The sequence below is a fragment of the Psammomys obesus genome, unplaced genomic scaffold (assembly GCF_907164565.1).
Source record: "Psammomys obesus unplaced genomic scaffold, mPsaObe1.curated_primary_1811, whole genome shotgun sequence".
Taxonomy (NCBI): domain Eukaryota; kingdom Metazoa; phylum Chordata; class Mammalia; order Rodentia; family Muridae; genus Psammomys; species Psammomys obesus.
In genome coordinates, this window is record NW_026592325.1 from 880,259 (window position 1) to 903,473 (window position 23,215).

The window sequence follows — 23,215 nt, forward strand, 5'->3', positions numbered from 1 at the left end:
GTAAGATGATCAATCCTCGTTTTGAAAGACAGAGGGGATGCGCATTGAACATTGACAGGAGTCTACTGAGCGCATTTGAAAGACTCTAACTAGCAGTGTTTTCAAAGCAAAGACTCATGACCAAACCTTTGGCAGAATACAGGGAATCATAAGAAAGAAGGGGAGTTAGTCTGATGAGGAAAGGATAGGAGCTCCACAAGGACCAAATTTATCTGGGCACAGGGTCTTTTCTGAGACTGACATTCAAACAAGGACCATGTATGGATATAACCTAGAACCTCAGCTCAGATGTAGCCTGTGGTAGCTCAGTAACCAATTGGTTTCCCATAGTGAGGGGAACAAGGACTATTTCTAACAGGAACTCAATAACTGGCTCTTTGGCCTCCCCACCCCCCAAGGGAGGAGCAGTCCTGTTAGGCCACAGAGGAGAACTTTGCAGCCAGTCCTGAAGATACCTGATAAAACAGGATCAGATGAATGGGGAGGAGGTCCCCCCTATCAGTGGACTTGGCAAGGGGCACGTTAGAGATGAGGGAGGGAGGGAGGAAGGGAGAGACTGGGAGGGAATGAGGGATCAGGACATGGCTCAGATACAGAGTTAATAAAATGTAACTGATAAGAAAAAAATAAAATTCAAAAAAAAAATGAAAAAGATTTGAAATAGTTCTCTGTGGTTAAGAACCAACAAATACACACACACACAAATAAAAAGCCCCAATAAGCCAGCAAAGGTGGTGGTGGTGGTGGTGGTGGCAGCGTACATCTCTGATCCCAGCACTTGGGAGACAGGTAGGTGTCTCTGTGAGTTCCAGCTTTCTCATGTTCCAGGATAGCAAAGGCTACATAGAAAAACACTGTTTCAAAAAAACAAACAAACAACAAAAAAAAAACCGAACAAACAAACAAAAACCTCAAAAAAAAAAAAAGAACTGAAAAACTAGAAGAAACTATTACTTGCAAGTACAAAGGGCTCTCTCTCTATATGTGTATGTGTACATGCATATACACATACATAAACACACTTAACTGAGTGAGAGGGTCCCTGGAGGTGTCATACAGAGAAGCAAATAGCATTAAGAGATAAGAATGAAAACCCAATGGAGACTGACTTTGTCAACTTGGATCAGACTTCAAGGAGTCTAATGCCAGGTGGTTCACTGTCAGCATTTTCAAAACAGGACAATTTGGGAAAAGGTTTCCAGGCAACAGCCATTCCAATCAGGCCAATTCCACATGCACAATAAAGCTTAAGATCTGACTACACAGAAATTCTTTTATACAGGGCATGTGACCATGAGGGTGGATTCTATAGCTAAAAGTACATGTGACATCTTTCCTAAGGATGGGTAATGGTCTAGGGAGAAGAGTCTGGAATAACCATTCTGGGGAATTTGGGTGAGGTTTGCCTCCACATATACCAAAATAAGGTCACCAGGTTGTTAATAAAATCCATTCCTGGCCTTCTGGATTGAATGCAAGTATCCATCCGATTTGATCTCCTTCAATGAGGAGACACCCCTGTGTGGTTAACATTTCTGGTTCTTGTAGTGCTCCTCTGTGAGTACAAGGACCTCTGTGGCCCCCCACAACCGAGGTTAAAAAGGAACAACAGTTGAAGAGATGGCTCAGCAGCCATGTGTGCTTAGTGTGCTTTCAGAGGGTACAGGTGCAAGTCCCAGAACCAGATTCGGGTGTTCATAACTGCCTGAACTCTAGTTCAAGGTCATCCAACACCCTCTTTTGGTTTTCTCAGACACCTGTATATGTATGGTGCACATAATCTCACATAAGCACACACACACCAAGAAAGAAACCGTAAGAAATGGGAAAGGCAGAGGAAAAAAAGTGAAAGAAAAGAAGGCTCTTAATATTTGCAGAGGTTTGAGGAGTTCAACTTGGGGCCAGAAAGATGTCTCAGCAGTTAAAAGCATGCAGTGTTCTTGAAGAAACCCAAGTTCAATTCCCAGCACAGGCTCACCACCATCTGTAATACCATTTACAGGGATTCTAAGCTTCTAACCTCAACAGACACCTACACTCATGTGCACATATCCATACACCTACACACATACATATAATTAAAAAAATTTTTTAATCTTTAAAAAATGTTCAACCTTATAAAGACAGTGAAATTCCACAAAAGAGTACAACACGACATGCTTTTGGTAAGGCTGTGGAGAAACATATTATCATGGAGTAATACACACAAATTCACTTAGGCACACACATACACATTTTAAAAAACATAGGAAATGGGAAAGGCAGAACAGATGAAAGAAAGAGCAGGGGAAGAGGGAGAGTAAAAGGAGAGGAGGGGAGAGAATATAAGCATGTAATGGGCATAGGTATACTCCTTTCTGGGGGTAATTTGGCAATATTCAGCTACTTTTGCCACAGCAGTCTAATATCACTTCTGGGATACCATGCACATGCACCCCCAACAGTACACATAGAAAGGCTTACTTCCTAGTATATGGCTTGTAATTGCCAATTACTGAAATCAACCTACATGTCCACGTGGGGTTGGTTGGTCATAGAATAAACTTTGGGATAGCCACAGAAGGCAGTGCTAGAAATGTAAGACATGAGGATGTCTCTAGAAACAGCTCTAGGAGCTGGTGTAGGGAGACTTCTTAGAAAACAAGGTGGGAAAGAGTAGCTGTAATTAAGAAAAAAAAAAGTCACCATAAGAATATTTGCATGCATCTGGTCCTTAGGACAAAAGGAAAATGACAAAGAAAAATGGGAGTTAATAGGATTAGTTATCATAGGGTATGAGTGGGAACAGGATGGAAAGAACAAAAGGACAACCAGCTAGAGGACAACACTTTCCTTTGTATAGGTTTATAATGGAACCACATGAATGTATGTGAATGTTTCACATACACAGGGAGGAGGGGGAATATAAACTACAGAAAACCCTAGGAAGGAATACCAGCAGAAAACAGTGAATCAAAACCAACCACAATAAAAAATAAGAGCAGAAAAAGAATTTAGCCTATAACTTTTAAACACAGCATTTGGACTACCACTGTTAGACCCACAAAGCAAGTACTGAACTCTTTTTTTCATACACCTGAAGACTGGATAAGGGTATTAGGTTTCTTACTCTAGCCTGGAGGAGTCCCCTGCCCTCTTCTATAGGTACCCTTGCACACACATGTACACACACACTCAGACACACATAGAAGGTCTTTCTTAAGTTATTTTCTTAAGTGAGATAATGGTAAAATTAGGTAAGAGAGTTCACTTTTAAAGTGTTCTAAAATATTTAAAATGAATGCATCACTATTTGTAGCTTCCTTTGGAAAGCTTATCCACAAACCTTAGAGAGAGAAAACAGAGCAAATTATTAACAATTTCTAAATTTAGAAAATGACTTCAAAATGTTCAATTTTTTTTTAACTCTTCTTTATATTTAAAATGCTTTGTAATAAATATCTGAAAGAAAAGCAGCAAAACAACCTGCATCTGGAGATTCCTGGGGTCACTCATTCCATCTAGTTGGATACTGGGTGCTAGACGAACACAGGTAGAAGCTCTCTGGCTTGGTCCCATCACGTCAGGTAATAAAGAACATCAGTGACTGCCTAGTCATCAGGCAAATCTCCCTTAAACGAAACATGTCTGAAATTAAACAGTGTATCTTCAAACAATAGATTAAGCAACCCATAATCCCATGCATATATAGCAACAAGAATGACTGCTTAGAAAGAGGTCTATTTCTTGTTTTAGGGGTTGGCCTGGTGCTATGCATTCAAATGATAAATTACTGACCCCATCCCCCCAAGATCTGACTGTAGCCCACATACACCAAGTAATGTTGTGTAAACTTTGCTCACCAATATTCTCTCACTGGTTAAATAAAGCTGTTGACAGCCAATAATTGGAGAAGTGGACAGAGCTTAGGTTCCTGGGCTTGGGGTCAGATGGGAACCACAAAGAGGGAGAAAAGGAGGAAAAGCCAGAGGAGGAGGTTGCCATGGGACATTACAGATCATGAGCATTGGACCATGAGTACTGGCTTGATGAAACAAAAGCAGCCCAGGCAGGAACAATTATGGCAGGTAACTTGGGGTATAGCTTGGAAATGACAAAACAGCTTGGTGGGTTGATATCTGCCTTAACGTTTTTAAAATGTAAAAGCTCTCTATCTCAATTATTTGGGAACTAACTGGGGTAGAAAAGCCCTCTGGAATATAATATCCCATCTACAACATCTTGTATTTATAAAAGCAACTATTTTTGAAATTCCCATTTTCAAAAGAATAGGGAGCCACTATTTTAATGATAATTAACCCCTTGGGCCATTTTCATTTTAAATCCCAAGGGTGTACAGTAAGAAATTAGTTCTGTTATGACAAAATATTGTTTTTGTGACCAGTTTCATAAACATGTTCTACATGAATAAATCCTAACGAACAGAATGTTTTCCTCTGTTAAGTGGCTCAGATAATATTCTTTAATAATTGTAAATAAAGCTGGGGTTTAAGTAGCTCAGAGGGCTCTCTAGCTGTTTAGCTCCCCCATTTTCCCGACTCTGTATACATTCATAATGAGACAACAGCTACTGAATGATCTAGGAAGCTACAAGGAGCTCCACCCTCGTTCTCTCTATTCTAAAGATCTTTTAACATACTTGAATGGCCCTGCCACTCATGAGTTAACCATGTTGCCACACATAATTATTTACCTATTTTATGGTCTGTGTCTCAGCTTCTCAGCTAGACAAGGCTCCTTGAGAATCGAGGGCCCTGTCTTATCCTTTTATTTCCCACAAGCAGTACTTTGAATACAATAAACAATTTAAATTTAGCTCAACATGAATGTATTGAGCAATTTTTGAGAAACGATGTTTTAATTACAGTGGTGAATTTGTTCTCTTAAAAAATCCTATAGTAAATCAATCGGGAAATCAAGGTTAAGAGATAAAAACCTAGCTTAAAAATTTAAAAAACAAATCCGCAGTTTACAAACTGGATCCTCTTAAAGGCAGATGCATTTGCAGGAACATAAAAACAGTTGTACAAGATGCCTTGCTTCTAAGCTACAAAGACATGATCCAAGAAGCAGATGGAAGGCACATAAGTAAGGCAATGCCAACTGGCCTGCCAGCACCACAGGGCTAGAGCTGAAGCCACAGAATGAGCTCCAGAGTTGGGACTGTACACCTCAAGTCACCAATCACACACACATTCATACACAAGTCCAGGGACACCCACCCCTCACCACTCTGCTATAGAGTCCTGGGATAGTCCTCCCCTTGTAATGCATTCCCTATCTTTCCAAAAGTCTCCCAGTTTGTTACCCTATACATCCTGTGATATTGTCAGAAAGTATCTCTCCAGGAGTCATGAGGTCCCTACATATCCCTGTTCCTTCACCTATGCCCAAGACAAACCATTGCCCAACCTCTTCCCTCTCAGAACCCCAGGGCATTTTTCAAATGCTTTCTGCATATCTACTGGAAGGTGCCTCACAATCCTTCCTCTCCCCTCTCTCCCAAATCATTCTCTCTCACTCCAGCTTCAGGAACTCCTTCCATAGCTCTCCTCCCATTCCCCTGCAGATCACCTCTGAAATGGCCAAGGCCTATGTCCTCCTTTGAAACTGCCAGCACAGTTGTTTTCCTTGCAGATACTCTGGGAAAACTGTCATAGGTTGTATCCTCCCCTGCAGACCTTGGACTGCCCCACATCCTGCCACCAAGCTCACAGGCGTAAGACACCCCCATAGCCTGGCCCCTCCCTGCAAGTCCCAGGATCCCTCTACTCCCTGTTTCCTCCCCTGATGCCCTTATTCCTTCAATGGACTGTCTTGTAACCCCCTTTAGGTCACAGTCACCTACACTTGCTTCCTCTCCAGGAGACCCAGTCATCCACACTGTAGCAGGTACATGTCCGACCACAGGAACCCCAACAGCTGCAATCATCCCCTGATGCAAAGGCCCCCTCACTGCCTCAGAAACTGTTCCACTGTGTACCCTCCACAGAGCAGAGACACCTTCAGAGCCTGCTTCCCTCTCAAGGCTAGAGATTCTGGCAGCAGCAGGTACCTCAGTCATTTGTCTTCTTTGCCACATCCCTGAGCTTTTTCCATAGCCACTGTCCACCACCCTGTGAGTTCCAAAGAGCCCAGAAGCTGTGGGCACTCCCATACTTGTGGCAATTCTAGCCATAGGCATCATGGCAGACTGTCTTCTTTGTAAACTCTCAGAAAGTATCTCATCCCCTGTGGACAAAGGGAGTCCCAAAGTCATGGACACCCCTGTAACTGGCCTACCTCCTACGGAGTCTGAGACTCTCCTAGAGCTAATGTGCTCCCTGACAGAACTAGATACCCTGGGAGCCATGCCCACCCCAGCTGGTGCTACCCCTTCAATTGCAGCTATACCTACAGTTTGTGTTCTTCCTGACAAGTCTGGGAAACCTCTGGAGCCAGCCTCTACCTCCATAGAACCAGGTATTTCAGGAGCCATGGGAACCCCAATAGCTGGTCTCCTTCCCCATGAACCTGGGAGAGACCCAGACTCAGCATCCTCTGCCACAGATGAACACTCCTCAGGAGCCATGGGCCTCCCAGAGGCAGCATGAGTTCTTTCTGGCAGGTTCATACCATCTGCAGAGCTGCTTTCCTGACACATCCACAAGGCAACAGGTACACCCAGAGCTGAGGGTACTCCTTCTGTAGCACACCTGTGTTTTGGCATCACCTCTGTCTCAATCAATCCCATAGCCTGCCTCCTCCCACATAGGCATAAGGGACCCCCACAACTAGCATCCTGATCCACAGCCCCAAGTATCCCTAAAGCTGCAGGCTCCTGAGCCTCTTGCTCCCTCATGATCTGCCGCCTTTCCCAAAAGCCTGGGAGATTTTTACTGTGTGTCTCCTCCATAACTGGTCCTGGTAATGGCTCAGCCAGAGGAGACCCTAGAGCCTGCTGCCTCTCCCCAAAGCCTGAGACATAGCTGGTTTCTTCTTCCCTATCTCCTGGTATCACCACAGTCTGCAAGCCTGGCAGCTGCCCTGTTCCCCACAGTCCTGGAACACCTGCATCATCTGCCTCCTTCCCCAAAACTATGGATGCTCCCACTGCCCGTTCTCTACCCCACATGCTTTGGACATCTTGAGAACCTGCCTCCTGCTCCCCAGACGGAGATAGCTCTACAGCCTGCATAGCTCCCCATGGCCCTGGGTCACCTCCAAACTTAGCTCCCCCTTTTCTAGCACAAGATACTCCTACAGGCTGCCCTATGGCTCTCAGGCCAGGAACACTCCCAGAACCTACATCTTCCACCTCTTGTCTCCTTTGCCACAACCCTTGGACCCCCTGGGGGATAGTTTCATCTTCCATAGCCCTGGGCAGTACCATCAATGCATCAGAATTCCCTACAATTTGCTCCCTTTCCCATAACATATGCCCATACACAGCTTCTTCTGCCAGAGCCCCAGAAACCTGTACTGACTGCCCTCCCCCACACAGACCTGAGGTACTCAAATATTCCCTCACTTCCCCAGCTCTGGGCCTTTTTAAGGCCTCAGACCATCCTATGGCCTCGGGCACTCCCACGGTTTGTCTTTTTTCCCAAGGGCCCAAGGCAGCACAGCCTACCTTCTCCACTATCCCAGGCTCACCCACAGCAGGAGGCGTCTTCCCAGCTTGTCCCTGCCTACAGAAGATGGAGACTCTCCCACAACCTGCCCCTGTTCCCCTAGCTGAGGGCATTCCTGAGGTCTGGGGGAATGCCCTAGCATGTCCTCTCACCCAGGGTCCTGTGACATCACCTTGGCTGGTCTCTACCCAGGAAGCTCTCCCAGGAATACCCTTTTCGACTGGTTCCTCTCCCTCAGGATGAGGATGGAGCTCCACTCTGCTTCTTTCCCAGCATCCTGAAGCTACCCTCATAGTCTGCACCTTCAACCACAGTTCGAGGATGCTCTCGTGGCCAAGTGTTCCTGGACAACCATTTTTCTCACAGTTTGGTGGACTCCTATGGTCTGGCTCCTCCTTCCCAGATCGAGTCACCCACACAGACCCAGCAGGCCCAACCACCTCAGGCTGGCCCACAGCCCCGTTCACCCACACTGCCCTGGGGTCCATTGCTGCTTCAACCGAGCCTGCAGTCCCAGGTTTCTCAAAGGCCTTGTTTATCCCAGGGGGGCCTGCCGGCTCTGTAGTCCTCCTCCCCAAAGGCCGCCGACCATCCTGCAGCCTCCCTATGTTTGCACAGCGCGTTCCCCGCACTGAAGACTTCGCCCGGCACCTCACTACAAAGCCTCCGGACAGCCCTGCACACCACTTCCTCGCCCACAGGGAGCGAACACCCCGCCGCGACCTGCCAGCCCCCACGCAACGAAGCGGCATCTTCGCTGGCAGCGTACACCCGCGCAACCTTGGCAAAGGTCCCCGTGCCCGGCTCGCAGCTCCTGAAAAATTCCTTTTCCCAACGCAAACTCGGGCACGCTGTCTTTGCACCTGTTCCCCTAGACAGCGTGCACCACACACGCACGCACAACACTCGAATCCGGCCCTCGCTGCCTTTCTGCCTCCTACCTCTCTCCGTACCTCCGCCCAGTCCCCGACACCGCCCCAGCCCTGGCTCCCCTAAAGTCTGACAAATGGAATGGTAATTGGAGGGGCGAAGCTGCAAGGCAAGCCCGGGACAAAGTCTTCTCTCACTTGTCCCCGCTTTCTAACGCAGCTTCCCAGAATTCCCGAGCCCACCTGGTCTGGGCGCGGCGACCAGGAGACAGGCAGGCGACCCAAAGCTAGGCCTCGCTTCCGGCCGCTCGTTCGGTCGCCATGGCAACAGGCGCAGGGCTGCTTGGGAGCGGTTGAGTTTCCTGAGCCATTTAAGGAGCAAGGTGAACACCATGAGGCCAGAGTGGGGACAAAGACAGAAATCCAAAGGGAGCTGGCGCCAAAAAGAAACTCCAGCAGACCAAAAGGACAGTCCTAGTGAGTTATGGCCATCGAGGCTCCCGTAGCACCGCACTGCTCCTCTCCGGTGGCACCGCCCACCCGGAAACTTGTCCACGCCCTACTTGGGCCCCGCCTTGAGGCGGCGGGACCCTAAGGCACATCCCGCCTTGGGACTGCACCTCTCTGGGCTGCACCCATGGCCACCTTTAACGAGGTTAGCGTGTCCGGCTTCGAAGAGTTTGATAATGCTGTGAAGGAGCACCAAGGCAAGACCATTTTCGCCTATTTCAGCGGTTCTAAGGATACTGAAGGGAAGAGCTGGTGTCCGGACTGCGTGGAAGGTGAGACCGGGACTGAGGGTTGCTGCGCAGAAGGGCCCTGCTAAAGCCAGAGAGCGGGATTGTAGAGGAAGAGGTGAGGATCTTGGTCTCATAGACCCGCAGAAGAGTCTGAGCCGTCCCCTTTGTTCTCGTTAAGTTATTAGCTCCAGCCAAGGGTAGCCCTCATTTTTATCATGGACTCAGATCTTGGAACCTGGTTCTTTAAAATTCTCAGTTCTCCAAACGACTAGTGTCTCGTGACAAAGACCGGACTCATGTTAGTCTTTCCGTTAGCAATTATGTGTGCTTTCTGATGTTCTTAACGAGAGTTGAGAGTTAATGTGTCTTAACGAGGGTCCAGAAGAGAACACCCGACTTTAATTAACATCCTCGATCTTACTGCGGGTTAAAGTCTAAGACTGGGGATGGTAGAGGGGAGGAGAGGGCAGGGCGCGGGCTATCGCAGTTAATGTGTAATTCCTTTTGAACTTTTTTAAAAAGCTGAGCCAGTCGTTCGAGAGGGGTTGAAGCATGTTACTGAAGACTGCGTGTTCATCTACTGCCAAGTAGGAGACAGAGATTAGTAAGTGATTATGTATACCGTATCTCCAGACATGTCCTAGATTATTAAGAAGTTGGGTGTAAAGAACCTCAGATAATTGCTCAGACTGTTTTTTAGGTGATGCCTGATAAGCCAAACAATTACAGTTATTTAATTCAAACTTAATGTTCAAATAATTAATTTGATCTGGAAAGTTCAGAATTCTATCGACATTACATTTGTTTTAGCTAAGCCACACTTTAAATGTAAATTTTGCAGAGGGTGATATGTCAAGTCACAGTCCTCAAAATGTTTAAATGTTAGCAAAAGCAATGATTTCTAATATGCTAAATATAGGTCAACTGTTGAGTAAATTGTAATAAACCAAATAGTATTTTTCATTCTTTTTTTCCCTTTGGAACAGCTGGAAAGACCCAAATAATGACTTCAGACAAAAACTAAAATTAACTGCAGTGCCTACACTCCTTAAATATGGAACAGTAAGTATCTACCTTTATGTTGTGGCTATAATGTCGTTAAAACTCAAGTTGTTTTAAGTCATCTTTGAAAAGATCTTGACATTTAATTTCCAACATCACACTATTGTTCAGTGCATCAGAAACACACAAGTTGGGAGTCCATTCTTCCACCAATCCCAATGAACTATTAGTAATGCAGACATTAGTGTTTGGGGTGTTTTTTCAGCAACTTTTAAGATTTCGTCCAGTAGAAAGTTGACTCATTCCCTAAAACACCCACATCAATGTTTTCCAAATCCATTTTTTTCAGGTTTAAAAGGTCTCTCCCTTTATTTTAGCCCTGCCCCTAGGATCTTAAATTAAAGTTGAAAGAGATGGCACTGAGCTTGCTCTCTGTTTTCCGTCTATGGGACTTCCTGGTATGGAAGTTGAAGGTCCTGCAGGCCAAGTGTTTTAATGATTCATCTTAAGACAAATATCCTAACTATTTAATAAAACTTGTTATAACTAGTTGGTAGTTTCTGATGGTGTAATTTCTGACTTCAAAAGTTTGTCATTCAAAGTAGAATTCATTCCACCCCTATTAACGTTCATAGCAATGTGAAAACTTGTTCTTTTTACAGCCGCAAAAACTTGTGGAGTCTGAGTGCCTTCAGGCCAACCTCGTAGAGATGATATTCTCCGAAGATTAGGATTTGATGACTTCCCTAAGCAGTGGAGCCACTCGCCTTTAGTCCCAGCACTCAGGAGGCAGAGGCAGGGAATCCTTGAGTTCTAAGCCAGCTTGGTCTACAGAATGAATTCCAAGACAGCCAGGGCTACACAGAAACCCTGTCTGGAAAAACAAAAACAAACAAACAAAAATTGATAACTTGCAGTTGTGTCTTGCTTTCCTGGTTTGCTTAAAAGAAGCCACATACTTGCTTTGAATTGACAAGTAAATGACATTAAAATCAGTGTATGTCTAAACAATAAAGAATTAATACAAATCTCCAATTAGTTTTGTTACAAATGGCTATCTAAAAGGTTTGAGTAAAATAAGTCTTCAATATGGTAGGAATAAGTAGCTCAGAGGAAATACTGAAGATAAAAAGTAACTGCCAAATCTGCAGCAGTTAGGCATTCTGTGTATTTGCAAACCCCTTTTCTGCTTTTGAAATATAGAACTTCACTAAGGCATTTAGAAAAGACACATGGATTCATATGCTTAATTCAGGCAGTTTTGTTTCACAAATGTCTAAAATATGATTCTCTTGGGGTGACACAGGCTGCTTCTCCTAGCTATAGGCAAGTTACTGTCTAAATCTCAATTTCCTCAAACAAGAATTGTGTTAGGCATATAGTGACACACACCTGTAATCTTAAACACTTTAGAGGCTGAGGCAAGATCACAAGTTTGAGGCAAGGGTAGACTATAGAACCAGACCTTGTCACAAATGAAAACCCAACTATTTTATATAAATAAGAATGTGGACTGAAGAGGTAGTTCTGTGGTTAAAAGCATTGGCTGTTCTTCCAGGACATGGGTTCTATTCCCAGCACCCACATGCCAGCTCAAAACTGTAATTCCAGTTCCAGGGGATCTGACACTCTTCTGGCCTTTAGGAGCACCAGGCATGCAAGTGGTACATAGACATACATGTAGGCCAAACATTCACTCACATAAAATTACGGGAGTGGGGAACATGTGAGCCAGGCCTAGAAGCTGTCTTTAAGCCTAGTACTCAAGAGATAGACGTGGAAGAATAGCAAGTTCCCAGGCTACAAATTGAGACCCTGTCTCAAGAAAAGATAAAACTAGAGCTGGAAAGATGGGTCAGTAGTTAACAGTTCTTACTGCAGAGGATCCAGGTTTGGTTTCAGGAACCACATAGTGGCTCACAACCTTCAAATCTATTCCAGGAGATTTGATGTCCTCCACAACTGGCCTCCTGAGGCACCAGCACAGGGTGCACATATACACAAGCAAACACACATAAAACCTTTCTGAAATAGATTAAAAGAGAATTCAAAGAAGTGTTTTAAAACAGTGCCTACTTGTGGTATTTGTCAAAAATATGCTAACTTTCCCAGAGACAGATATTTGAGGCTCATTGCTAAGGACAAATGTCCAGTCAGTCATTAACTACCAGCCTTTCCCTGCCACCATTAGCTCAGCTATCTTACAAAGCAGGGAACAACTGAATGTGTTCTCTCCTGCAAAAAGAAACCTTCATGTAGTTCCTACTCTGATTTAGAGACCCGTGACTCCAGTCCCCTCTCCTGAAAACAGGAGGAGTGAATCAGCTGATCTCACCTTAGATCATCACCCCATGTATGTCACCCCCATGTTCTTAAACTGCTCTAAAACACCTAACATTTCCATTCTTATTTACTTGGTTCTGTTAAATGCAATTGAAATATACAAGTCCCCAGAGAAATCAAAGTACAACAAGCCTGGTTTAACAAAAATAATCTATTAACAACAAAAGATTTGCCATCCAAAAATAACATTAATGGTTCTGAGTGCTACCACAGTAAAGGCAGGCAGAAGAATCTTCTGTGTTGTACAATAGCAATACATTATATACATGTCCTAAGAGCCTGGTCTGTCCCAGCTTTTCATTTTCCTGCTGTGTTATTCTGTTGCTGCTGCTCTGCCAGGGCTTGCTGAAGACGCATCCGCTTCCGGGAATAGTGCTGCCAATGTAGAATCTGCTGTTCATCAATGAATTTCGCACATTGAGCATTCACCAGCTCCTTTCGAAAGTGTTCATATTGGAGCAGTTCTAACATGTGTAAACACTGAGGGTACCTGGGTTTAAGTTCATAAGTTAATTATCAATTTAGGCATCCAAATTCTAATTCAGATACTTCCCGAAAAATGATCTCAAGCCTACCATGTTTGAAATGTCACTCCCACCATTTTATTTTAGAACAGTATGAAAATTAAAGTTCAGAAACCTTACATAAATTGCCCAAGATAACAAAGCCAGGGTCAAAATTGATGGATAAACCATACACATCTAGTTCTCTAAGTTAGGAATATGAATACTTTTTAACCTAAATCATTCATTCATTCATTTAGTGTTTGTGTGGAAAGAAGAGTGAGCACATGTCATGGGATACTTCTGGAGGTTACCATGAGCATCCTAGGGATCACACTCAGGTCATCAGGCTTACAGGCAAGCATGTGTATCCACTGAGGTATTGCACTGGCTCTGAAGACTTCGAAAATAATATGTTAATAAATAGCTATTGGTTTTCCATCAGAAGCTATAAAAGGGTAACCTTTATTTCAGTGAATCAACTAACTCCACAGAACCATATTCATTTCTAGGTGCACACACCTGTACTCCCAGTATTCAGGAAACTTAGTACTGAATTTGAGGGTCACACTGCAAGATCCCTCCTCCAAAATAAACCATGAACAAATACAGTGCTCTAATTTTCCACAGGGATTATACCAAGAAATCATGTATACTCTAGGACTGAGCAAATAAGTACAGTAAGGTAAAAAGAAGCCAAATATTTGGTTATCTAAAAAGGAGATGGGTAGGAAGCATAAATGCTGTGTCACTGAGCTGGAACTGCAAACAGTATGTCTTCATGGCCTTTTTAAAAAAATTATGTTTATGGGTGTTTTACCTACATGTAAGTCTATACATCACAAACACACAGTGCCCATGGAGGTCAGAAAAGGGCACTAGAGCCCCTAGAACTGAAGTTACTGATGGTTGTGAGCAGCCATGTGGGTGCTGGGTATCAAACCTGGGTCTTTGGAAGAATAGGTAGTGCTCTTAACCTATGACCTACCTCTCCAGTTCATCCTCAGGGCTTTTAACACATGGACACACAGAAATACACATAAATGTATGTGTGCATATATAAACACACATGGAGTTCCTAGCTTTGTATGTATAGGGCCTAGAAAAAAAAACCACTGTAATATCAATGAGTATACTTAAAAGTCTCCAGAGCTTCGTTCTCAAATATTACTTTCCTGAGTTCCTTGAAACAACTTATTTCAGGGTTAAGATGGACAAAGTATAGCATGGATGCAGAATACATCAAAAGAAGTGCTAGACATGGATAGGAATATGCCAGAGATACACAAGATCCAATCTAAAGATGTTCCAGCAGGCAATTCTGCTGGAATAATTAGAACTGAGAAATCACTGGATAAAAACAATCCAAAAGTTGACTCTGGGAGCTGACAAAAGATGGCTCAGCAGTGAAGAGCACTGGCTGCTCTTCCAGAGGTTCTGAGCTCAATTCCCAGCAACCACATGGTGGCTCACAACAATCTGTAATAGGATCTGATGTCTTCTTCTGGTGTGCTTGAAAACAAAAGTTGACTCTCATATACATGTTTGAATGAGTAAATAACATGGGAATGCTTTTCCTTGTTACAGAATTAGAAAATTCCTCAGTAAAAACAGTGAGGCAAGTATCTGCAATAATGCTAAAATAGGGAGTGAATAAATGAGAGCAGAGTATAATGACACATGTATGAAGGTGTCATGATGTACCCATTATTTTGCAGGCTAACCTTAAGCTTACTTGATTAAAAAAAATGCTGAAATTAGTGGGTAAAATTGATACCTATGTAGTCTCAAAGTATTTTCCTCACAAGTCATATATTAAACATAAAAGAAAAACAGTAATTTGATGTGAGGAAAACTGGAAGGCACCACCTAACTATGGATCAAAATTAGCATCACAAATGGGACAAACAGACTTCATCTGACTGGATTATGACAAACCAAGAAGGACAAAGTAACAGTAGCAAGTCTTTGTTTGGTCAGAGTGAGGATGAGAAACAAAAAGAGCTTGAGTGAGTGGGGAGTAGGGAATGGGAAGTGGACAAGGAACTCAAGACTAAGCAGAGAGGATGATAAAATGTAGCATATAAGCCTAAAGTGGATGACTCAGTAGATACAAGACATCAGTAGAACAATGGAATCTAATGGGGTCTGCAGACTACAGAGTAGACTAATATTAATACCCTATCAAAATGAGGATCCTGGCAATCTCATTCCAATGCAGTTTTTGACTGCCTTTTGCAAATACTCAGAAAAGTCAAGAGAAAGTGCAACATTCTCTCTCCTTCTTCCCATTTCTATGCTAAGCATGCCTTCCCTAACACTTTGGGCTTCCATACTTGGCTTCCCTCCCCACCCATCTTGCTGTCCTCCATAATAGTTTAATTCAAGAGGAAAGGCCTTTTTCCTTCTCCTTTCCTTTTTCTCCTTTGGGCAGCTGTAGAATTTTTACAGCTTACTTGCACTAGGATATTTTTCTTATAAATGTTAATAATTTTGTCCTGGAGCTTTTAAAAGGAGGGAGGATGAGAAAGTAATAAGATAAAAATGAGAAGGGGGCATTGGGTAAGGGTGAAAGTGGCTATGGCTGCCACTGCAAGCCAATGCTATGCTTCCCCTTTCAGTAAAGGCTTATTATTTATATTCCAAATAAAGAGCTGCTGTAATTATTGGTAGCTTAGCTCAGAATGCTCTATTCCCACTACACTGGCTAATTCCCAGTGGTACATCTGACTGAGCTCTGAGTATCAGGAAGGTGGCATTCTAGTTTCTTTGTGTGCAAAATAATGGATCAGCAAGAAAATGGCCTCAAGTAGCATTTACTCAGTAACTGAAATTTAGACAGTGCCTTATCAATTTTTTAGACAATAATGTAGCAATACATTAGACTACAGAACAAGGAATTAGACACATTCTAAGAGGCTACAGCACACTAACTCTTAAGTCTACAGGATGAAATAGAGGAGATACAAATGGAAAGACATTTTGCTTTTAAAAAAATAAGACATAAACAGAGGAGACAAGTAACAGCACTCAATTCATGGAAATAACTTATGTTGAATTGTCATGAGGAAGAGAAATGCCATGTGGTCTATAGTACCCTGCCCACACCCAAATGCCTATGTTTAGTTTGTTTTTAAAATTATTTTTATTTCCTCTGCACGGGCTTTTGTTGCCTGTGTCTATGTACCATGTGTATGCAGTGCTTTCAGAGGCCAGAAGGCATCAGAACTTATAGCAGAGACATGTGACCTGTCATTGGGTGCTAAGAACCAAACCTGCAAGAGCAGCAAGCGCACTTAAGCACAAAATCATCTCTCTAACTATTCCATCCCCAAATTATGTTCTTTTAAACCAGGGTATCACTACATATTCCATGTTGGCATCAAACTCAGATTTTCTCCTGCTTCTTCCAAGTGTAGGGATTAAAGACATGTACCACTTTGCCTGGCCTATGTTTATTTTGTTGAGTTGCCACATAACTAAAGGTTCCTGAGAACTCTGGAAACTGTGACACTAAAAAAAAAAAAAAAAAAGAAAAAGAAAAAGAAAAAGAAAGAATGAAAGCACCTAAGAACAGACATGCGAGAGAAACACAGCTGCTGCATGTACTAGCTATCAACAAGCAGGCCACATGCTGGGAAGTCTGAAAGCGACAGCTTTTCTCAGTTGCAACCAGCTGCTGACCCAGGGAAAATGAAGGCCTCCACTCTTCCCAAGTTCCAAGAGAAATCTGTTACATAAAACCTTCCCATCTGGGCAACTATTTTAAAAATCTAAAACCATGTGTAGTATAATGAAGTTGCCCAACACGGGTTAATTCACAACATCTCTTGAAGGTTATACATCTATAGCTGTTATCTCCAAGAGGGCAAAGATTAACAGGGAAAAAAAAAAAAAAAACACCTACAAACAGGTTAGAGCTTTAGAGTCTATTTGATCACAAGATAAGGAACAGCTATCTATCCTCTACCTATCAATGGAATAAACTGCTCTAATAGAGCTGACAGATGCTCAGCGAAAGCCTCCAACCAGAGCGAAGATAATCATCTCTCAACAACTCTGCTGCAAAGGCTGAACTTGAAGGTGGCTAAGGTTTTCAATACCCAGGTCTGTGACATTATAATTTTCTAATAATAACTCTCCTAAAAACAGTTAACTAGATCTTATCAAAATGAACAGAAGTGGCATGTTCTGACTTATATTACTAAGAGAATAAGCTTGCTTCCACGTAGACAGTTGTTTGGCTTCATTTGAAGGGCGTGAGGTAAGAATGATAGCAGAAATAAGTGAGTACTGTAATAATCCAAGTAAGAGATGACAGCATCTTATTTTAACTAAAAGCAGAAAGATTCAAAATATAGTTTTCCATTTTGACACAGAAAACTGCTAAATATCAGTGCTTTGTATTTATAATAAAATATATACACATTTAGGATTATAAAAATTAAACTTACTTTAGATACTTGGCATATTCTGGTTCTTTCCAGTAAAGCAAATACTTAAGATAATTAACAAAAGCTTTGTCTTTGAAGTAACCTCTTTGGGCAAGAACTGAAAGGCATAAAGAAACAATCTTTATATCAAACAACTGCTGGACTACTGACTTGTAATCTCTAAAATAAAGTAGCTCTTCTTAACAACCGTACCACCAAAACACAAGGAATTTAAAAACTCGTCAGTTAATACCTACAGCTCAAGTAAAACCCCATTCAAACATATCAAGGTAAATGCTATTACAAATTGCATCTCTTCTGTCAGAAATCATCAACAGCTAGCTACTTAATGATATACTCAACTTACAATTAAGATAATTTGGGTTGGCTAAACATTGCACAAATTCCAACTCCAACTGAAACCGAAGTCGATTTCCAGCATCATCTAGGAGAAAAGACAGTTAAAAAAAAAAAAATCACCCCAAATAAATGTCACTATACAAATATTAATTGTGAAACAAAAATAAACCACAGGTTTGACAGCTCAGCAGGTAAGGTGCTTGCAGCAAAGTCTGATGACCTGAGCTAGATGCCTGGAACCCACAAGGTTGCGGGAAGACAACTGACTCCTGAAAGTTGTCCTCTGACCTGGGCATGCACCTTCCCCCAATAGATAAGCATACATATGTAATATGAATTTATAAACAAATATCAAAGTGCGGAAGAGACTTCCTTTGAAGGAAATTTGAGGTTGTGTGTATGAAATAAATTCGAACGTGCAGGAAAGACTTTTTTAAAAATTTAAGAGCGGAGCCTGATTTAAAGCAAAACAAAACAAGCCTTTAATCCCAGCACTTGAGAGGCAGAGGCAGGCGGGTCTCTGTGAATTCACGGCCAGCACAGCCTAATTTGGAGTTCCGGGCCAGCCGGTAGTACATAGTGAGACCCTGTCTCCAAAATTAGAACAGTAAAGAGATCCTCTAAAGTTCGTTGAGGAAAATAAATGGGATGGATATTTACTACCTGCAGAGCTCTATGGAAGGACGTTAGCTAAAATCACTGGACAGTCCGTAAAAGTAGTGCGGTCGTCCCCTGTTAATGCGTTATAACCACAACTACTAACAGTGATACAGTAAGCAAAAACAAAGTGCTATTTAAAAACAGAACGCAAGATGCAAACTGATTTAACACCGGAGCGAGGTCGGTGATCCGCACTAGAATGATACTCAGGTTACGGACATTCCAGGCAAGTGCACGGAAGAAGCTCCAAAGAACAGACAGTTGAAGACTCCAGTACACCCCCTCAGCTCCGCCCCGCCCCGCCCCGCCCCGGGAGCCAGGGGAGGAAGGGTTTGAGCAACCCAGGAGTAAAGATGTTCACTCAGGGCCATACTCCGAGGGGACGCCACCTTCTCCCCGCCGGTCCCAACTCTAAAGACGAGTTAAGCCCGATACACTGCGCAGAAAAAGGGAAACGGGAGAAGAGGTCGGGCGAAGGACTGTTCCCTCGGTGAAGACTCGGGGTGCAAGGCACAACGCACCTGTCTCCATAGCGACGGCCGCGGCCATAACAAGAAGGCACTAACACTACCCAACCGGACCAAACCGCAGCCTCCAATGGTAAGCGAGGATCCGGAAGCCACGGCTTCTATTTCCGGTCGCGGGACAGGTTGGGACACGAGGGCGGGGACAGCCTTATTATGAGGCCAGAGGCCCCGCCCGTCTCTGCGGGTGGGGTCGGCTGCGCGCGCAGGTATCGAGCCGGGCGTGCCGAAGAACCTCGTAGTCTGCCAGTCTCTGGGTCCCGCTGCCTACGCTGACGTCACACGCCGCGCTGACGTCACCGTTCCCCGGGAGACACAGGATGAGCCTTGGGCCTCTATGTCTCGCCTGACCGGGGAGGACCGGCAGGATGGCCTCGCCCCTCAGGAGCAAGTCCTCTGCTCCGCGAATGGAAAGCACCCGCCACAAGGAGACGTCGACTGTCCGCGTGGAGACGTCGTCCCAGCGGGAGGAAACGTCATCTCAACGCGTGGACATGTCCTCCCGGCAGGTTCGAAAGTCTTCGCGGCAGGTGGAGACCTCCCAGCGCCACCGAGAGAGCCCCGCCCTCTTTCCCTCCGAGAAGCGACTCCCCCGATTCCTCGAGGTGTCCTCTCAGCACGTGGAAACCTCCTCGCAGTGCACGGAAATGTCCTCCCGACACGTCAAGACGTCGTCATCCCTGCGGGTGGAGACTACTGTGCGTCGCGTAGAGAGCCCAGCCCGACGGGACAAGCAAGCCACTCGCCAGAGTGCCAAAATGGCTCGATGAAGTGCTACCCAAAGGCCATGGCCCATACCCAGGACTGAAGAGTTGCCAAACAGCCAGCTTCCAGGAGAGCCGAGCGTCTTTGATTTCATGGAAAAAGCCCATAAATCAATATAAGAAACAGGCTGTGGTTTCCGGGCGCTGGCAACATGTATTGACATTGCAGCACCTTAAACCATCCTGCTATTAACTTGAAGCCAACACAGAAAGGTTTCTGGGCTGTATGAGCCCAGCCGATGGACAAAGAGGCTCTCTGAGTCTCGGCACCAGTTAAGTATAATACTCTTAGGTTCCTCTAGAATGTCAGGTAAGTTTTGTAGTTTTAGATCCATCTAGAATGTCTTGACGAATTGCAATTTGCTGAGAGGGGCCAAACTTATGATTCTTGACAGCTGGCCTGATTATATACCTGCTTGAAACCTACATAAAATATTAATTGGCTTTCATTTATATTTCATAGAAAGTTTTCTCATGTTAAGTTTTTATACACAGTGTTCCACCTACACTTTTAAAAAAATAAGTCAGAGGGTGTTAGAAAAATAAGGCAAGTCAATTAATAAAAAAGTAATCTTGGAAGGGAAGTGAAGAGGAAGCCATTGATACCTGACCTGAGGGGAGAGGTTGGCAGAGGATGGCTACTGAGTAGCTAATGTGTACTAGGAACTAGTCAGAGCATGTCAGCTATAGCAGTGGAAAAGACTAAGATCTTCTTCTAGTGAAAAGGCAGACAACAAAGGGGAAAGTAAGATAATGTTCTCTTGTGTTCCTGTGAAGGAAAAGGTATCTTGTGGTAGGGAGTGGGGACTTCTTTAGAGAATATGGTCAGGGAAAGCCTTGCTGATTTGATCTGAGATTTGTGTGGGCGAACAGTGAGCCATACCAGGATCTAAGGGGCAGTGCGTTCTACACAGAAGGAAAAGCCTTTGTAAAAAGTAGGTGGAAGCAAACTGAAAATGTGTATGGAACAGAAAGACCACTTAGTACATGAGGGCATGGTATTAAAAAAAAAAGAGGAAGATGCTAGTTCATACAGAGTACTGGAAATCACAGTAAAGCATTTATTATTTTGAGATCATCAAAAACTGATGCAAGGGAGTAAAGTGCATGATGCAGTTTACATTTAAAATCTATCTTTCCAAGTTGGGAGTGATTTTTGTCTCCTGGGTTAGATGGCAGAGGCATCATGGAAGGTGCCACTGCTAGCCTCAAGTGCCTGGAAGCCAGGGATGCTAACTTCTACGCTGCACAAGTCCGCACCCTACCCCTTCACCAACTCAGAATCACTCCATGTGCTGAGAATGTCAGTAGTAGTGAAGCTGAGAACCACTGAAGGTTCTGGCAACTTTTCTAGAGCTTGGTCTACTGAGCAAACCCCTCATTTCTGCATAGCAGGATTGTGGGAGGCCTAAAAAATAGTCATGGAAGTGTGGAGATGGTAACTTCTGGTAAGTATACCATGTGCTCTCAGAGAAAGAAGTTGTGATGCCCTGTAAGGAACCCTCTTCAATATTGTATGTGATATTTACCCCTAGAACAGAAGGCTGCAAATGATCCTGATTCAGCAGTATTTCGAGCACTTCCAGGCGCTTATTTAATCCCAGCAAGTTCACTGGGCTATCCCCAGAATGAGGGCTCAGGTCAGAAAAAAATGTTCTATTAGAGATGTTATAACCACCACCCTGAGGCTACCCTAATGCCTCTCTTTCTCATAAAACTGCTATTAACAAAGAATTAGCAATAACAAAGAATTGTCAGTCTTTTCCAGCTTATGCTTTTTAACATGCCCAGTTGTGCCTTAAATACAAGCTTTCTTAATGGTTTTGAAATAAAGCAGTTGCTTCACTTTAACAGTGTTCCTTATTAATCTTTTTTACTACAAAAGTGGTTTCTGTCCAATGTAACAAAATAAATCAAAGCTTTATAAAGAAACATTTAATACTGTATTGTTTTTCCTTTCCATTTCTTAGCCTAGAAATTATATCAGAATTCCTCACAGTCTTTTCATCATTAACAACTGCTTCTGTTTCCTATTTTAGTAGTATCTGGAAGACTGGCTGAATGTGACTCTGGAAAAGCCAGACACCTGGCTCAGGATCATTGATACTTCAGGAAGGGCACAGGATCCTGGTAGATTCTCTGTTGTCCTCCTCTCGTCTGGTAAAAGAGATTTTTATCTAGTTTTTTTTTTTTTTTTTTTTTTTTTCCTTCACATTTCACTTGTGTTTCAGAGCTGGAATGCAGAGAGAGATACATAGAGCAAGAAAGTGTCAAAAAAATAAAAGATGTAATGAAATGAGTACTTCCATAATACTATATTTCACATTCCACAGCTTGAAAATGACAGTGTTGATGAAGGTAATTGTTAATGTACCTGTTACATGTGTGTTAATGTTAGCCACTCTGTGTGTCTTCCTCACATTGTTCTCTGTAGGAAGTAGTGCTGCTGTACTTGGCATATGTTATACAATGTTAAAGTCAATATGTGTAACAATAGTGAATGAAGAGCAATAGTCTCCCTTTGTAGTCAAAAAAGCCTTTTAATGGCACAATCTAATAATTGGGTTTATTATACTAGGTAATAGTTGTGTCTTGCCTTCAGTTGTACCAGCTAGGTTAGTTTGAAAAACTAAATAAATGCAAATTCTTATAACAAAGTCACTTCTTATTCCCATAATCTTCTTTTTTTATTACCTGGAGGTGGTTTACAATATTTACTGCCTATTTTATTGAAAAGAAATGGTTGAGTGTTGTAATGCATACCTGAAATCTCAGGACTAGGAAGATTGCCAAGAGTTTAAGGGCAGCTAAAAAAAAAAGTACCAGAATGGTCAAAGCTATATAGCAAGATCCTATCTTAAAACAAACAAAAACGAAAAGCAAGGCCAGTAAGGTGGCTCAGAGTGTAAAGGTGCCTCCACCAAGACCGATAACCTGAGTTTGATTTCAGGGACTCACATGATAGAAGAAGAGAACAGACTTTCAAAAGTTGTCCTCTGACCTCTACACATATGCCCCCCCATATATGTATATATAAATAAGTTAATATATAACATAATTTACTATATATTTAATATAAATATTAAACTATTAAATTATATAAACATAACATTAAAGCATATAATTTTATATGTATATAAAATTACCTATTATATGTAGCTGGTCTTTGCTACTTTGTGGGCCCTTTTTCCCACTGTTTATCCCCCCCCCCAGTTTTACCCCCTAACACTAGACAAGAGAGAGAGAGGAAAAGATCCTTGAGTCTTCTTTCCTTTTCTTTCTTCTTTGACCACAGCTACTAGCAAACCACAACAAACCTCCCTAAAAGATCATAACCACTCACCTCGACTCTTGGTGGTGTGGGGGGGGGGGAGAGGCTCACTTTTATGTACCCTGAAAAGTTA

General features: G+C 43.2%; 5 protein-coding genes across 8 annotated transcripts in view; 2 read left to right on the forward strand and 3 right to left on the reverse strand.

Moving 5' to 3' along the window:
- Kiaa0753 (KIAA0753 ortholog) overlaps window positions 1-8,821 on the reverse strand; it is a 51,889-nt gene extending 43,068 nt beyond the window's left edge. The window contains exons 1-2 of one of the 3 annotated variants that reach the window (XM_055613111.1): window positions 8,726-8,821; window positions 3,466-3,611 (exon numbers count right to left, since the gene is read on the reverse strand). In XM_055613111.1, coding sequence (XP_055469086.1) covers window positions 3,466-3,558 — 93 coding nt within the window. In that variant the 5' untranslated portion in view covers window positions 3,559-3,611; window positions 8,726-8,821. Of the gene's footprint in view, window positions 1-3,465; window positions 3,612-4,693; window positions 4,773-8,393 lie in introns of those variants that run through there. The other 2 variants (XM_055613110.1, XM_055613109.1) reach the window with 2 other exon arrangements.
- LOC129681211 (collagen alpha-1(I) chain) lies at window positions 5,446-8,387 on the reverse strand. Its single transcript, XM_055613108.1, has one exon. The coding sequence runs from the start codon at window positions 8,363-8,365 to the stop codon at window positions 5,477-5,479; it is 2,889 nt and encodes a 962-aa protein (XP_055469083.1). The 5' UTR covers window positions 8,366-8,387; the 3' UTR covers window positions 5,446-5,476.
- Window positions 8,822-8,982: 161 nt separating the features above from the next.
- On the forward strand, window positions 8,983-11,259 carry Txndc17 (thioredoxin domain containing 17). Of its 2 annotated transcripts, none has more exons than XM_055613114.1 (4): window positions 8,983-9,264; window positions 9,745-9,826; window positions 10,209-10,284; window positions 10,887-11,259. In XM_055613114.1, the coding sequence occupies exons 1-4, from the start codon at window positions 9,120-9,122 to the stop codon at window positions 10,953-10,955; spliced, it is 372 nt and encodes a 123-aa protein (XP_055469089.1). In that variant the 5' UTR covers window positions 8,983-9,119; the 3' UTR covers window positions 10,956-11,259. The 2 variants fall into 2 exon arrangements, with proteins under 2 accessions (XP_055469089.1, XP_055469090.1); XM_055613115.1 differs by lacking the exon at window positions 10,887-11,259 and adding an exon at window positions 10,602-10,773.
- Window positions 11,260-12,698: 1,439 nt separating this feature from the next.
- On the reverse strand, window positions 12,699-19,378 carry Med31 (mediator complex subunit 31). Its single transcript, XM_055613113.1, has 4 exons — window positions 19,045-19,378; window positions 17,871-17,948; window positions 17,525-17,621; window positions 12,699-13,057 (listed from the first exon to the last, which is right to left on the reverse strand). The coding sequence occupies exons 1-4, from the start codon at window positions 19,070-19,072 to the stop codon at window positions 12,865-12,867; spliced, it is 396 nt and encodes a 131-aa protein (XP_055469088.1). The 5' UTR covers window positions 19,073-19,378; the 3' UTR covers window positions 12,699-12,864.
- A 26-nt stretch (window positions 19,379-19,404) lies between these two features.
- CUNH17orf100 (chromosome unknown C17orf100 homolog) lies at window positions 19,405-22,460 on the forward strand. Its single transcript, XM_055613118.1, has one exon. It carries the CDS (start codon window positions 19,416-19,418, stop codon window positions 19,815-19,817), a length of 402 nt encoding a protein of 133 aa, XP_055469093.1. The 5' UTR covers window positions 19,405-19,415; the 3' UTR covers window positions 19,818-22,460.
- Window positions 22,461-23,215: the final 755 nt, after the last annotated feature.